The 16,532-nt window shown below is 38.2% G+C and overlaps 1 protein-coding gene across 2 annotated transcripts in view; it reads left to right on the top strand.

Moving 5' to 3' along the window:
- Positions 1–16,532, top strand: part of LOC115222313 (sialate O-acetylesterase-like) — an 88,674-nt gene that overhangs the window by 59,003 nt on the left and 13,139 nt on the right. For both annotated transcript variants that reach the window (XM_036511225.1, XM_036511224.1), the window contains exons 6-9: positions 5,350–5,438; positions 9,790–9,920; positions 12,958–13,100; positions 15,337–15,520. In XM_036511225.1, the coding sequence (XP_036367118.1) occupies positions 5,350–5,438; positions 9,790–9,920; positions 12,958–13,100; positions 15,337–15,520 (547 nt within the window). The remainder of the gene's footprint in view (positions 1–5,349; positions 5,439–9,789; positions 9,921–12,957; positions 13,101–15,336; positions 15,521–16,532) is intronic.

Here is a 16,532-nt window from a genome sequence, read left to right as displayed (position 1 = left end):
CTTCTTAACATGCGCAACATTTCCCCCTAATTATTTAGCTTTAAAGTTGGTCTATCTGTAACCATCCACTATTTTATTTCTATTTCTTTTCCATTTATATTGTAAGAGTTTGCATTTTCATAGGCTTACTTTATTTAAAAAAATTACCAGTCTGATTTGAGGGTCATTTGGCTGCTACAGCTTATAGATTTAATGAGCACGAAGAAAAATTTTTCGTTGTATCAAGAATGAATCATGTAAGGTTCTAAATAACCACTCTCTCTCTCTCTCTCTCTCTCTCTCTATGTATATATATATATATATATATATATATATGGTGGCGATCCCTGCTGTACTCTTTCGCCACAACTTTCTCTCACTCTTTCTTCTGTTGGCCTGCTCGCTTAGCCAGCGGGGTGGCGTCATTTGAAGGCTAAAACAATGCGAAGCGCATTGTGACCAGCGATGTGTAGCAACATCTGATAGTCTGGTCGATCACGGTGATCAGGGTGATATATGTATGTGTGTGTGTTCTTTTACTCTTTTATTTGTTTCTGTCATTTGACTGTGGCCTTGCTGGAGCACCGCCTTTAGTCGAGCAAATCAACACCCAGGACTTATTCTCTGTAAGCCTAGTACTTATTCCATCGGTCTCATTTGCCGAACCGCTAAGTTACGGGGACGTAAACACACCAGCATCGGTTGTCAACTGACGTTAGGGGGGGGACAAACACAGACACACAACACATACACACACACACACACACACACACACACGCACATATATATATATACATATATATATATATATATGTATATATATATGTATATATATATATGTATATATATATATATATATATGGGGTGTTTATACATGTGCGTTTATATATACATGCGTGTGTATGTATATATATATGTATACACATATATATATATATAATTAAGATTACGTAATATGTTAATAGTGAAACATGTATGTGAATAATCCATAGTTTTAGGGCTTTTTTGTCTTGCTCGATTCTGGTGTTTGCTAAATTTTTCTTGAGAACATTTCTCAGTAGTAAGACCATAGCAGATCTACTTCTAGCATAAGGGTTATCCACACAGTGGTCATCCCTCTCATAAGTATATATATATATATATATACACACACATATGGTTCTGGAAGCCATCTGCTCGCGATACCAGAGGGCGCACATTCTCCTACCCTGATGTAATCTCCAAGGATATAGGCATCCAGCAACGGGACCTTCGTAATGCTATGATGGACCGTGAAGTCTGGCGTAACATAGTAAATTCCATTGTCTCGACCACTGTCGAACAATGATGATGATATATATATATATATTGCTCTTTCAATCTATCTCCTTTTCTTTCTTTCTCTCTCGCTCTCTCTCTCTCTCTCTCTCTCTCTCTCTCTCTCCTCTCTCTCTCTCTCTCTCTCTCTTTCTTTCTTTCTCATTAACACCACCATCCACTTAAGCAATTAGTAGCTCATTAGATACGGATAAACGTTTAGGAAACCCCAAGTAATATGAGCATCGTTTGTGCAGGTTACTACATAAATATGTAACGGTTCTTGTTAATCCGAGACGTTAACGCATCTTTTCTTTTTTAGTTGAGATATTTATCGTGGGAAACCAATCAGATTAAGAGAATGGCATGTGTCATCAACACAAAAATAAAACACAATGCGAAGTAGCCATTTTGTGTTAGCAATCGAAGCTATTACTTTCACGATTCTAACAGTTTTAGAAAAATACAGAAATGTATGTACATCACAATTTCACTTGTGTCTCTCCTAATAGACGGGGTGGGCGGGAGGGAGGGGGCTGTTGCACCTGGTTAAATAAAAATCAATAAGCTTAGAAGGAAACGTATATTATCTACCTGCCGTTGAAGAAAAGAACGGGGTCTCGCTAATAGATTCTTCGGTTAGATAAGTACTTAAAGCGAAAAAGATTTCAAGTATGCACAAATACCTATAGATAAAATTGAACACATATATCCGTATAATAGTGTGTGTCTGAGTGTGTGTGCGTATGTGTGTATGTGTTGTACACATTTATATATATATATATATAAATATATACGCACACAAACACATGGTTATAAGTATATATACACAGAAACATACATAGATATACATAGTATATTAATATATATATATATATATATACATGCATATCTGGTAGTCTGTCGCTTACGACGGCGACAGTTCCAGCTGATCCGATCGATGGAAAGGCCTGCTCGTTACATAAGCGTAAGTTTACCGTATTTCTCAGGGTGATTCAGCATGGCACAAAATGTGACAAAACCCGTCCCTTTGAATTGCATTTACAACTCATTTTTGCATCTGAGTGGACTGGAGCAACGTTTCCCATGATAAATATCTGAACTAAAAAGAAAAGATGCGTTAATTTCTTGGATTAACAGGAACCGTTACATATTTATTTAGTAACCTGCACTTATGTATGTATAGATATATAATACACGCACATACATACATACATACATACATCAGAGGAGATCGTAGGTTTCCTCAGTAACAAAGACACGGATAGGAGGAAAATATTTCTAGTTTTATTCAAGGGAAAATTTGAACAACTGTGTTAATTATAGCCTGTGTTATGTGAATAACAAATTTCTAAAGCGTACTGTTCCAGTTAGATTTTTGTCTTCGGGAAGTAACTGTTATTTCCTATTTGTTTACCCTTAGACAATATTTTTAAAAGATGGCTAATATTTCCTTTAGACTTTGCTTTTGTTACATTCATTTAAAAGCCAAATATCCCTTTCAGCAGATTGACATGATGTTCCTCAAATAATCCGGCTCGTGAGAGGAAATGCACTTATTGTCATCCACTAAGATACATACTCGTGTGATTAAGGTCAAGCATCTGATAGGCAAATCTGTGGTATTGAGCAGGATATTTGCTATAATGATATTTCTATATCAACAATTCAACACTGAATCTGCCTGAAATATAATGGGAAATGGGTCTGTTTCAAAACATTGATGTCCAGGCCACAAAATCAAAGTATGAAGGGAATAGTAGTCATTTCATTTGATTTCCAGATAGAACCAAATAGGAAACAACACTTACTGAGTAAAGACAGAAATAAAGATATTACAGAATTAAAATGTTTTGTACAAAATGAATTCAGTTGACAATTGAATATTTTCGATGTTAAGGCGGCGAGCTGGCAGAAACGTCAGCACACCGGGCGAAATGCTGAGCAGTATTTCGTCTGCCGTAACGTTCTGACTTCAAATTCCACCGACGTCGACTTTACCTTTTATCCTTTCGGTGTCGATAAAGTAAGTACCAGTTACGCACACTCGGATCGATATAATCGACTTAATCCGTTTGTCTGTCCTTGTTTGTCCTCTGTGTTTAGCCCCTTGTGGGTAGTAAAGAAATAAGAAACGTTAGCACACTGGGCGAAATGCTTAGCGGTATTTCGTCTGTCTTTACGTTCTGAGTTCAAATTCTGCCGAGGCCGACTTTGCTTTTCATCCTTTCGGGGTCGATAAATTAAGTACCAGTTTTTTATTGGGGTTGTTCTAATCGACTGTCCCCTTTCCCAAAAATTTCAGGTCTTATGCCTAGAGTAGAAACGAATATTTTTGATATTGAAGCAGCACATTATCTAAGACTTGCTACGAATTATCTTCCTTTCGACTGTGTTTGTTCGTTAGTAGGTTAGCTGATGTCCCGTCCTAAGTCAATGTTATAGACAAAACTTATAATTATTATCATTAATCGGAGGACTTCCACCGACGTTCACTGCGGAATATATCTTATACCTTATGTCTGACTCGTTGTTTTAAAAAGTTGGATGAGCTATGAAGAACTTAACGTGCTTTTCTCTATCTATTCTGGGCCCTAAACAACCACCCGTTTTAACGTTACAATCTGGTACTTGAATGACCTTCGCAAAGAGCACACATTTTCCAAGCATTCGGTTTTCTCACCGAACAAGTTTTTAAACAGGAAGACATTGATCGACAGATGCTGAGAAAAGTCATCGACAGCATCAATATTAATAGGCCGGGAGTATCTACAAGATTATACTTATAAACGTCTTCTCCTCTGCCAGATATAAAATGTTGGGGAAAATACCATCCGCAGTATTAACGATTTATTTATATGGCGCACATGTGAGGCTGAGAGCGAAAGTTTGATTGAAATTCTCGATATGAAATATTCCCAGATTAAAGAAGATAATAATTGAGGAAAAAAGGGAAGCACTTCAGATTTTCACCATTGATTTCTTTTAGTTCTTCTGGGCAAAGAACGAAGTTCTTTTTAAGAAAGCTGGACGTTCTTTTGAATATCGATGTTTAAGTGCGAATGATGCCTACAATTTATATCTATATATATACACTCAGACATACATCACACACATATACAAATACACAAAGCAACTCACACACACGCACATATAAATATATATATATATATATATATATATATATATATATATATATATATATATATATATATATATAAATGCCTGTACATATATATTCACATACACACATTCATATATATATATATGTATATACATATATATACATATATATACAGATATGGTGATACCCAAGGGAAAATAGAACTCAAAATATGACCATATGTTTATTTTTATTAATATTTAGCAGAAGCAACACAGTGAATCTAGGTTCGAGTCTTTCGTGCGTTGTGCTAACGCATGGAACTCCCGGAACTGGTCTCAATTTGTAGCTTATGCTAAATATTTATTTAAAAAATATTATACATATATATGTTTGAATATACAAATAAAATTTCGTATATCCATAATTATCGATATATATGTCTCCATATATATTTGGAGACATATATATATACAGACACATACATATACAAAAAGAGACACAGACGGATAGATAGATAGATAGATAGATAGTTTGATAGATAGATAGATAGATAGTTTGATAGATAGATAGATAGATAGATAGATAGATAGATAGATAGATAGATAGATAGATTTAAAACCAGAGGCACAAAGTGCTTTAGCTCCTTTCAGAACCAGAAATAGGATCAACTTCATTTGTTAGAAGACATGATTTGGATCCACTTGATGCTATGACCAACGTCACGTAACCAAGATGGTATGCTGATAGATAAAACACAAAACTTCATGACTATAATGCGAACTTGTTATGTATCTTTTATTTGCGTAATTTGTGAGCATTTGAATGTATTATAAAAAGTAAGTTATCAAGACGACTAGAGTACAGAAAAGATGCTAGATGGCCATATGTGACGGTACTTAGAATCATTAACCTTAACAAATATATTTTATTAATGAATTTTTATTTACAAAATATCGTTTATTTTGCAGCAAAATCTCGTTTACAAAGTCTTCATTCTGGAATGCTATGATTCATCCATTATTAAATATGACAATCCATGGAATTATCTGGTACCAAGGTTAGTAAAACGAAACATAATTTTGTTGTTTTTATATCGTCCCCAGAATGATGGACAATGCCGTCATTATTGAAATCGATAGATGTCCGTAAGTAATACACGCAACACACTCTGTTCTCTGTCAACATAGAGCTGAAGATGACTCCTGTCTTGTCGAATTATTTGAGAATAAATCAGAAATTAATGTGCATTTAATTAACTTAGGAAAAATGAATTTATTTATAAATTATGAAATTATGAATATTTTTCAGCACTGGTGTTGAATTAAATTATTATCTATGATTATCCATGATGAATTAAATGATTATCCAGGTTTCTTAACGTGCCTTTTATGGTCTGATTTCAAACTAACTCACCAGAAATTTTGCTTCGTTTTGATAAAGAATTAACAGCTATGTATGTACTTCGACAACTTAACTTCAATCGAATACTCCCTCATTTTCATGTGCGGACCGGTGCCTAACATATATATATATATATATATATAATATATATATATATATATATAATTTTAATCCAAACAGGAAAACAGAAAAAACACAACACGTGGAACAATTACGGTATTATTAATAATAGCGCTCAGGAAAGATGGAAGCAGGAAGGTATGACGTTTCGAGCGGAGCTCTTCGTCAGAAACATAAAGATGGAAGATAGAAGAAAGAAAGATCCCGAGGTGGCAACAGAGGGAGAAAAAAAAGCGACTGGTGTTTACAAGTACACATGGTGAAAGGCGGAAGTTTACGATAACAAGAGCAAAGTAGGTTTTTAAAGCCAAAAGAGTGGAGACAGGGTTGGTAACGCAACAGATGTGTGTGTATGTGTGAGTGTGTGCGTGTGTGTATGTGTGTGTGAGGCGAGATAAAAAAACAAAAAATATATATATATGTTAGTGTGTGCGTCTGTGTGTAGGCGTGTGAGGTAGGGCGAAACAGTAGTAGGCATAGCAGACAGTGGTCAGTAGTAAAAAAATGAAGGAAGGAGGAAGGGAGGGAGGGGAAGGGGTGGGGGCGTATGTAACGTGCCAGTGTGTGTGTTGAGTGGTAGTGTGTGTGTGTCCAGTGTCGTAGTTGTATGTATGGCGAGTAGATTTGAAGTGTGTGTAAGAGTAATGTATATATTTAAGCAAATGTGTGTGTGAGTGGGTGTATGTATGTGTGCGCGTGTGTGTACAAAAAGGGGGGGTTTATAAGGAAAAAGGACTCCAGCTGAGGGGAAGATGGAAGAGTGGTCCCGCAGAGACGGGCGTGGGAGAACCCAACGACAGGCGAGGGCCCCAGAAACGAGCCGGAGATCTCGTCGGGTCCAAGAGCGAGGTGCATGCATGCGCGTATGCGTGCGCGAGCCGGCGCAAGCGCGTGTGTGCGCGCGCCTGGGAGTGTGTATGTAAGTATGTGTGTGTGTGGATGTGTGAGTGTGTCTGTGTGTATGTCTGGGTGTCAGTGTGTCCGATGAATGTATGTAAGTATGTGTGTATATATGTGTGTGCATAGATGTATGTCCGTGTGTGTGTGTGTGTGTATGTGTATGAGTGTGTATGTATGTACGTGTGTGTGTGTGGAAGTGTGTGTATGTGCATGTGTGTGCGCGTACATGCAGGTGTGTGAGTGAGTGTGTGTGTATGTATGTATGAGTGTGTATGTCTGTGTGTGTAGGATGCATGTATGTATATGGGTGTATGTATGTGTGTGTATGTATGTATGTGTACGTGCGTGTGTGTGTGTGTATGCATGTATGCATGTATGCGTGTAGGTGTGCGCGTGTGCATGCATGTGCGTATGTGTGTGTGTGCATGTGTGTGTATATATGTATGTGCGTATATGTGTGTGTATGTGCGTACATGTGTGTGTGTGTATGCATGTGTGTGTATGTAGGTGTGTAGGCGTGTGTGTATAGGTGTATGTATGTAAGTATTATGGGTGTGTCCGTGTATGTGTGTGTATGTAGGTGTGTGGGCGTGTGTGTATAGGTGTATGTATGTATGTCTGGGTGTGTCCGTGCATGTTTGTGTGTGTGTGTGTATGCATGTGTATGTAGGTGTATGTGTACGTGTGTAATGTATGTGTGTATGCGTGTGTGTGCGTGTGTATGCGTGCGTGTGTGTATGTAGGTGCGTATGTATGTGTGTGGGAGTGTAGGTGTGTGTGTGCGTGTGCGTGTTTATGTTGGTGTGTGCGTATGTGTGTGTATGTGTATGTGTGTGTGTTTATGTATGTGTGTAGGCGTGTGTGTGTAGATGTATGTATGTATGGGTGTGTGTCTGTGTGTGTTTGTGTGTGTGTGTAGGTAGGTGTGTGTGTCTGAGTGAGGGTATGGCTGTGTAGGTGTGTGTGTGTACAAGTGTAATGTATGTATGTAGGTGTGTGTGTGTATGTGTACGTGTGCGTGTTTATGTGTGTGTGTGTATGCGTGTGAGTGTGAGTGTATGGGTGTATGTCTGTGTGTGTGTATGTCTGAAGTAGGTATGTGTGTGTATGTATGTATTTGTGTGTGTGCGGGTATGTGTGTGTGTGTATGTGTGTGTGTGAGTAGGTGTGCGTCTATGTATGTGGGTAGGGATGCATGCGTGTGTGTGGGTATGTATGTATACATACGCACGCACACACCCGAAGCAAGCCCACACACACGAAGCGCGCTCACGCACACAACACACAAACAATACAACGCAAGCCCATGGGGCCGACCAAGCCCCCAGCACGCGCCAAGGCGCGCTAGCGCAAAGGCCCTCGAACGACCCGCTCCGCGGGAACCGAGGATACATCAGCCAAAACCGGAAAGCAGAAAAGAGGGGGGGCTGCCTGGATGCAAATAGGTGTATGTGTGTGTGCATTCGTGTAAAGGTGTGCATGTATGGGTATGTATGTATGTATGTGTGTGTGCCTACATGTATGTGTGCATGTGTGTGTATGTGAAGTATGTATGTGCGATGTGTGTGTGTGAGTGTGTGTGCATGTATGTCTATAAGTGTGTGTGATTAAATGTGTGAATGTATGTACGTAGATGTGTATACGTATGTGTGTGTGTGAACAGGCGTGTGGGAGGTAGGTAGGTGTGTGTATGGGGGTGGTGTATCCGGAAAAAAAAAGGAAGAAGAAGAGGACCTCAGAGAAAGAGAGAGAGAGAGAGAGAGAGAGAAATATTAATATTTCTAAGTCTCTCTAAAGGAGACTAGAGCAGTGGTACTGGAGGATATTAATAGTTACCGCCAAGCTAAATGGTAGTCCAGAAAGATAGGACGAATGCTGCCGTCGATTAGCTCTAAGAGGCCATCGCCTCTAGCTAGCTATATGACACAGGAACCTGTGTCCATTACAAGCGTGTGTTTGTGTGTGCTTGTTATGAGCGTGAAAGTTTTTGTAGGCCATCTGTTTCAATACTCTATAGTTCAAATATCACTAGATTTTAATTTAAGTTTTGTGGGGATGACAATTTAACGTAAGCACCATTCAAATTCGAGGTTTCGCTTAATCGTTATTGAATCAACGCTGTTTTCAAAACCTATTTCTTTCTGTTATGACATAATTCAACATTTTGCCATTGGGTGAGGCGCTGATTAACATTCATTAATCAAGGTATGAAACCTAAAATTAGGTATCATTTTCGCTTCCACCATAATATGGTAGCACCATGGACAAGTGTTAACCAATGCCTAGTAAAAGAATATGAGTCAACAGATATTATACAAAAGCACTACCGAGATGACACTATATGTTTCTGGATGCAAGAGTTAATCTATTGTACTATTTAACTCTACTAAGGCGACAAGCTGGCAGAGCCGTTAGCACGCCGAGCGAAATACTTAGCAGTATTTCATCTATCTTTACGTTCGAAATTCAAATAATCGACTTAATCCGTTTGTCTGTCCTTGTTTGTCCTCTCTGTATTTAGCCCCTTGTGGGTAGTAAAGAAATAAGTATTTCATCTATCTTTACGTTCTGAGTTCGAATTCCACCGAGGTCGACTTTGCCTTTCATCCTTTCGGGGTCGACAAATTAACTACTAGTTGCGCACTAGGGTCGATCTAATTGACTGGCCCCCTCTCCAAAAATTTCGGCCCTTATTCCTAGAGTAGAACAGATTATTTAACACCTCTTATCACCTAGATGACAAAACCATTGTACACTATTTTCAAGGTTTCTGGTTATCATAGAACCTCTCTAACCCGAAAAAAACTGGGAAAGGACTACAAAAGTTCACATATTTTTTCTGACCATTTTCTTTAAATCGATATCATAAACTAAAAATAAAATATCCCATTTCAATATGATCAGTGGTTTTTAATGTGACACCTATGTAAGTGAGACATAAATGCTTGTATCTTTAGTTTTGTGTTTCTGTTTGTTTATAATTACAGGTGAATCGAACGCTCAGCATCCCAAACAATATTCGTGCTTGTTTCCAGCAATGGTTGCCGATTGGCGGCAAAAATTTAATGAAGGTTCATACAATCAGACATCTTCTACATTCCCATTCGGATTCGTGCAGGTAAAATCACACGCGCACTCATACACACACACACACACTCACACACACACACTATGATCACATACGCACACATACACATGCATACATGTTACACACGTATTTTTTTTTCTTTTATTCTTTTACTTGTTTCAGTCATTTTTGACTGCGGCCATGCTAGAGCACCGCCTTTAATCGAGCAACTCGACCCCGGGACTTATTCTTTTTTAAGCCCAGTACTTATTCTATCGATCTCTTTTGCCGAACCGCTAGTTAACGGGGACATAAACACACCACAATCTGTTGTCAAGCAATGTTAGGGTGACAAACACACACACGCATACATATATATATACATATATACGACGGGCTTCTTTCAGTTTCTGTCTACCAAATCCACTCACAAGGCTTTGGTCGGCCCGGGGCTATATTAGAAGACACTTGCCCAAGGTGCCACGCAAGGGGACTGAACCCAGATCCATGTTGTTGGTAAACAAGCTACTTACCACACAGCCACTCCTAAAAAAGAATAAACACACATATACTAATAGCCCAACCCTCCTCGATCTTAAAAATATTATGCGACGCTAACAAGAGAACCACTTTCAATTTAGTTCTATGGAAGATATATAATGTAACCGTTCCCGATTATATAACTGGTAATTAGTTTTTTGGCCATTCAAGTACAGCGAAATCGATTTTCACGATGATATTTATAGTTGTCGGGGTCAGATGTCTGCGTAATTAAATTCAAGAATCTCTTTAATTAGGTTATGTTGTGTTATGCTATTTTCGCTATTTGTTAATCTAACAATTTTAAGATAATTAAAAACGATTGTAAAAAAAAACTGAGTCAAAAGTTCCTTTTAACAGATGCTAGCATGTATAATGGACTTAAATGATTATATACATATATAACGATTTATATATATATATATATATATATATATATATATATAATATATATATATATTGTTGTATTTAGGAATGGTCATTTTGCCAGTTTAGCCAATAAAAACACATGCACTATATAGTTGATGTTACTTTGCTTCAGCGTTATTTATTTTTTACATTAATCTTAATATCATTTCGGCCAGAGTTCTTTCGTCACACTCCTATGACTGCATCAGTGGTCCTTTGTTTTTTCTTTCTTATTTGTGTGTCTCTCCTTACTAACAGTCAGCCATTTTGTATTTCTATTGTATGTGTCTTCATATATATATATATATATATATATATATATTCACTTACATATATATCCCTTAGAGCGTTACCCTCATAACCCCTATCTTACTTTGTAATATATATATATATATACATATATATATATATATATATATATTCATTTTCATAAATATATATATATATATATATATATATTATATATATATATACTCTTACTCTTTCTCTTTACTTGTTTCAAGGATTTGACTGTGGCCATGCTGGAGCACCGCATTTAGTCGAGCAAACAGAAACCAGGACTTATTCTTTATAAGCCTAGTACTCATTTTATCGGTCTCTATTGCCGAACCGCTTACTTACGGGTACGTAAACAAACCAGCTTCGGTTCTCAAGTGATGTTGGGGGTACAAACACAGACCGGCAAACATATACACACACACACGTACACATACATATACACATATATATGACAGGCTTCTTACAGTTTCCGTCTACCAAATCTACTCACAATGCTTTGGTCGGCCCGAGGCTATAGTAAGAGACACTTGCCCAAGGTGCCACGCAGTAGGACTGAACGCAGAACCATGTGGTTGGTAAGCAAGCTACTGACCACGCAACCACTCCAACGCCTATCCCTACATTTCATAAATATTATATTCTAAGAAAAGCCAGTTTGCTATTTAAACTTATGATGACGGCAGTTATTTTATTACTAATATATGCTAAAAAATTAATTATGCTTATTAGATTAAAGTGAAAGCAGTTATAATTATGGCATTATTTATTAGTGACATATCTAAAGGCTCTTCTATCTTTATGAGAACATTTCAACGAAAGATTGGTGCTACAGTTTAATAAATCTAATTCTGAAGTAATTTTATGACACATTTCTTCTTGGCAAAGAGAAGGATTAAAATTACCTGCCCTTTATCATGGAGTGTAACTACTAATGGATCACTTTATATCGTAGTTCACTGTACGGTTTAGTGGTCCTGTTGCTGGAACAATATATATTGGATGCAGATGGCATCGAATAATCTGCTGAAGGAGGAGTCAACTTGAGGTTAAAAAGGTAGTAACAACAGTTCCTACGGCTCAGCCATGTTGAAATAGCAATAAATATTTCCACATATTCAGGTCTCTGCAGAAGAGTCTTAATGGTAAAAATTTCAATTCCTTGGTTGACGTAAAAAGACACCTTGATGAATTCTTTGCCTGAAACCACCTCAGTTCTGAAATAGGGTATTTTCAAGTTAAAGGAAGGATGGAGACACATTGTGCAACAAAATGGTTCATATTTGGTTGATTAAAAATGTAATGGCAAATATTTATAGACCTTTTTCTTTCCTTTAAAAATCGGCACGAACTTTCCGGACAATATATATATATATATTATATATATATATAATTCTCACCTTGTTTTTTTTTTCTGTGTCCCTTTCTATAGAAGAGCGTAGGCTCGAAACGTAAAAGACTTCTTCTATTCCTGAGCGTTATGCTAATACATCTGTTTGTTTTGTACACTACCTGTCTTCGTCTTTTGTTTTTTTTCGTGAACTCTCCTATATATATATATATAATATATATATATATATATATATTATATATAGTGTAGTATAGTACGGTATAATAAAACAAAGAACATAAGAGGTTGATTTTGTGTTTATGTATTGTTGTCTAGTATAATTGTATTTTTTTCCTTACTAATTAAAATAAAAGCTTTTCACGATATAATTATTTCAGTTTCCCCGTTTAATCTCAGCTCACCTCATTTGTCAAACGAACACAACTCTGAAAAATAAATTTAAATAATCAAATAGTTGATTTTTTTTTCTCTGTGTTTTTCTTTTTCTATCGCATTCATTTATTTCTTATCCAGCTTGCTCCCTATCATAACCTCGGGTTCCCTGCCCTTCGTTGGGCGCAGACAGCTAGTAAAGGTTATGTACCAAATGAAAAACTCCCCAATGTTTTTATGGCTGTAGCTATGGACTTACCAGATCCGACTTCTCCGTACGGATCGTAAGTAGTATCGATGTTATTTTTAAATGATTTTGCCTTTGTTTATTGTTTTAAGTGCTGTGTTTGATTTTTAATTGATTGATTGATTACTCGATTGACTGATTGATTACTTCTCTTTTTTTCTCTGTCTCTCGCATACTTCTCCTTCCCCTCTTCTCTCTTTCCCTCTTCTCTCTCTCCCTCTTCTCTCGCTCCCTCTTTTCTTTCTTCTCTCTCTTCTCTCACTCCTATCTCTCCCCTCTTTCTCTCTTTTCTGTCCCTCTTCTCACTCTCCTCCTCTCTCTTCTATCTCCCTCTTCTCTTTCACTTCTGTCTCTTCGAAATCTTTCTCTCCTTCTCTCTCTTCCACTTCTTTCTTCTCTCCTTCTCTCCCCTCTTCTCTCCCTCTCTATCATTTCCCCTCTCTCTCCTTCTCTTTCTCTTCTGTCTCTCCTACTTTCTCTCTCTTCTCTCTCTTTATCTCCTTCTCTCTCTCTCTCTCACATTTTTCTTCCCTCCCTCTCTCCACTTTTCTCTCACTCTCTATCTCTTTCCCCTCTCTCTCCCTCTTCTCTCGCTCCCTCTTTTCTTTCTTCTCTCTCTTCTCTCACTCCTATCTCTCCCCTCTTTCTCTCTTTTCTGTCCCTCTTCTCACTCTCCTCCTCTCTCTTCTATCTCCCTCTTCTCTTTCACTTCTGTCTCTTCGAAATCTTTCTCTCCTTCTCTCTCTTCCACTTCTTTCTTCTCTCCTTCTCTCCCCTCTTCTCTCCCTCTCTATCATTTCCCTTCTCTCTCCTTCTTCTCTTTCTCTTCTGTCTCTCCTACTTTCTCTCTCTTCTCTCTCTTTATCTCCTTCTCTCTCTCTCACATTTTTCTTCCCTCCTCTCTCCACTTTTCTCTCACTCTCTATCTCTTTCCCCTCTCTCTCCCTCTTCTCTTTCCCTCTTCTTTTTCTCGTCTCTCTTTCTCCCACCTCTCTCTCTCATACTCTTCTCTCTCTCCCTTCTGTCTGACTTCTCTCTCCCTCTTGTCTTTCTCATCTGTCTCTCCTACTTCTTTCTCTCTACTCTCTATTTTTATCTCTTTCTCTCCTTCTCTCTTTCCCACTTTTTTCTTCCGTCCCTCTCTCTCCTTTTCTCTCACTCTCTATCTCTTTCCCCTCTCTCACTCTCTATCTATTTCCCCTCTCTCACTCTCTATCTCTTTCCCCTCTCTCTCCCTCTTCTCTTTCCCTCTTCTTTTTCTCGTCTCTCTTTCTCCCACCTCTCTCTCTCATACTCTTCTCTCTCCCTTCTGTCTGACTTCTCTCTCCCTCTTGTCTTCTCATCTGTCTCTCCTACTTCTTTCTCTCTACTCTCTATTTTTATCTCTTTCTCTCCTTCCCTCTTTCCCACTTTTTTCTTCGTCCCCTCTCTCTCTCTCCTTTTCTCTTCACTCTCTATCTCTTTCCCCTCTCTCACTCTCTATCTATTTCCCCTCTCTCACTCACTCTCTATCTCTTTCCCCTTGCTCTCTCCCTCTTCCTTTCCCTCTTCTTTTTCTCGTCTCTCTTTCTCCCACCTCTCTCTCTCATACTCTTCTCTCTCTCCCTCCTGTCTGACTTCTCTCTCCCTCTTGTCTTTCTCATCTGTCTCCCCTACTTCTTTCTCTCTTCTCTCTATCTTTATCTCTTTCTCTCCTTCTCTCTCTCCCACTTTTTTCTTCCGTCCCTCTCTCCCCTTTTCTCTCACTCTCTATCTCTTTCCCCTCTCTCTCCCTCTTCTCTTTTCCTCTTCTTTTTCTCGTCTCTCTTTCTCCCACCTCTCTCTCTCTTTCTCTCTATTTCTCATACTCTTCGTATTGGTTATTAAGATAGTGCAGATACTGAACGAAAACCTGGAATTCAGGAAACGAGAAACAGACTTCTTTGTCCTGTCTGTCTCTCTATCTCTGTGTTGCCCTCATCCTTCCATCTCTATCTTCTATCAGCTTTCTCTCCCACCAGACCTTCCATCTTTCGTATTTGTGCGTGTCCATGTCTGTGGGTATGTCTTTGTGTATCCCTGTGTGCGTGTACCCTTATTTGTACGCATGTGTACCCGTGTGTACCCGGGTGCGTGTGTACCACAATGTATGAATGTGCAGCCCTATGTGTGTGTACACCCTTGTATGTGTGTCTGAGTGCGGGTGCCATCTTCCGTCTTACATTCTCCATATTCTTCAATCTGTTTATCCCTGTCCACTGCACTAACATAATCTCTGCTTCTGTCTTACACAGAGTCCACCCGAGGTACAAAGAAGACATTGCAGACAGATTAATCAAAGGATTGAAATCTTTAGATTATAACACCATAAATAATGCTTACCAAGGACCGTTTCCTCAGACATTTCAGATGAGAAACGGTGAGATAGAGATACAGTACAACAGAGTGCTAGATATCCTTTCGCATAAAGGATTCCAGGTATGTTTTCTCTCTCTCTTTCTCTCTCTCTTTCTCTCTCTCTCTCTCTCTTTCTCTCTCTCTCTCTTTCTCTCTCTCTCTCTTTCTCTCTCTCTCTCTCTCTTTCTCTCTCTCTCTCTCTTTCTCTCTCTCTTTCTCTTTCTCTCTCTCTCTCTCTCTCACTCACACACACACTCAAATGCGCATGCGCTCCTGTACTCTTCTATTCTTTTACATGTTTCAGTCATGTGACTGTGCTCTGCTGGTGCACAACCTTAAAGGGTTTTAAGCGAAGAAATCGACTCCAGCCTACTTTTTCTAAGCCTAGCACTTGTTCTGTCGGTCTCTTTTGTCGAACAGCTTTGTTACGGGGACATAAACACACCAGCATCGGTTGTCAAGCGATGGTGGTGGGTGGGCAAACACAGACACTCGCACATAAACATATACATACACACATACATACATATATATATATATATATATATATATATATATATTATATATCGCCATGATAGATCGTTAGCCACTACACACATTGTTTTCTCTCGTTGTTTTTGTTCTCTGTCACTTTCTGTAGAAGAGCGTAGGCTCGAAACGTAAAAGACATGTTCTATTCCTGAGCGTTATACTAATACATCTGTTTGTCTTGTACACCATATATATAATATATATATATATATATATATATACGAAGGGCTTCTTTCAGTTTCCGTCTACCAAAACCCACTCACAAGACTTTTGTCAGCCTGAAGTTATAGTAGAAGACACTTGCCCAAGATTCCACGCAGTGGGACTGAAGCCGGAACCATGTGGTTGCGAAGCAAGCTTATTACCACATAACCATTCCTGCGCCTACATTAACGTTTGTTTTTATATTGAATTATAAATTAATTTTTTGCATTTATTTTGCAAGATTCTTGTTGTGAAAGCGTGTGTTGAAACCGATATCTTAATGCTTGGGAAAGATCGTCTTTTGCCGATTAAACACACACTCTATTCATTTGACCTTCACTTAGCTTTATAAATATTA

This window comes from Octopus sinensis, linkage group LG19 (genome assembly GCF_006345805.1).
Source record: "Octopus sinensis linkage group LG19, ASM634580v1, whole genome shotgun sequence".
NCBI lineage: Eukaryota > Metazoa > Mollusca > Cephalopoda > Octopoda > Octopodidae > Octopus > Octopus sinensis.
The sequence above is the reverse complement of the archived record's forward strand: the minus strand, read 5'-3'. Positions and strand labels throughout refer to the sequence as shown.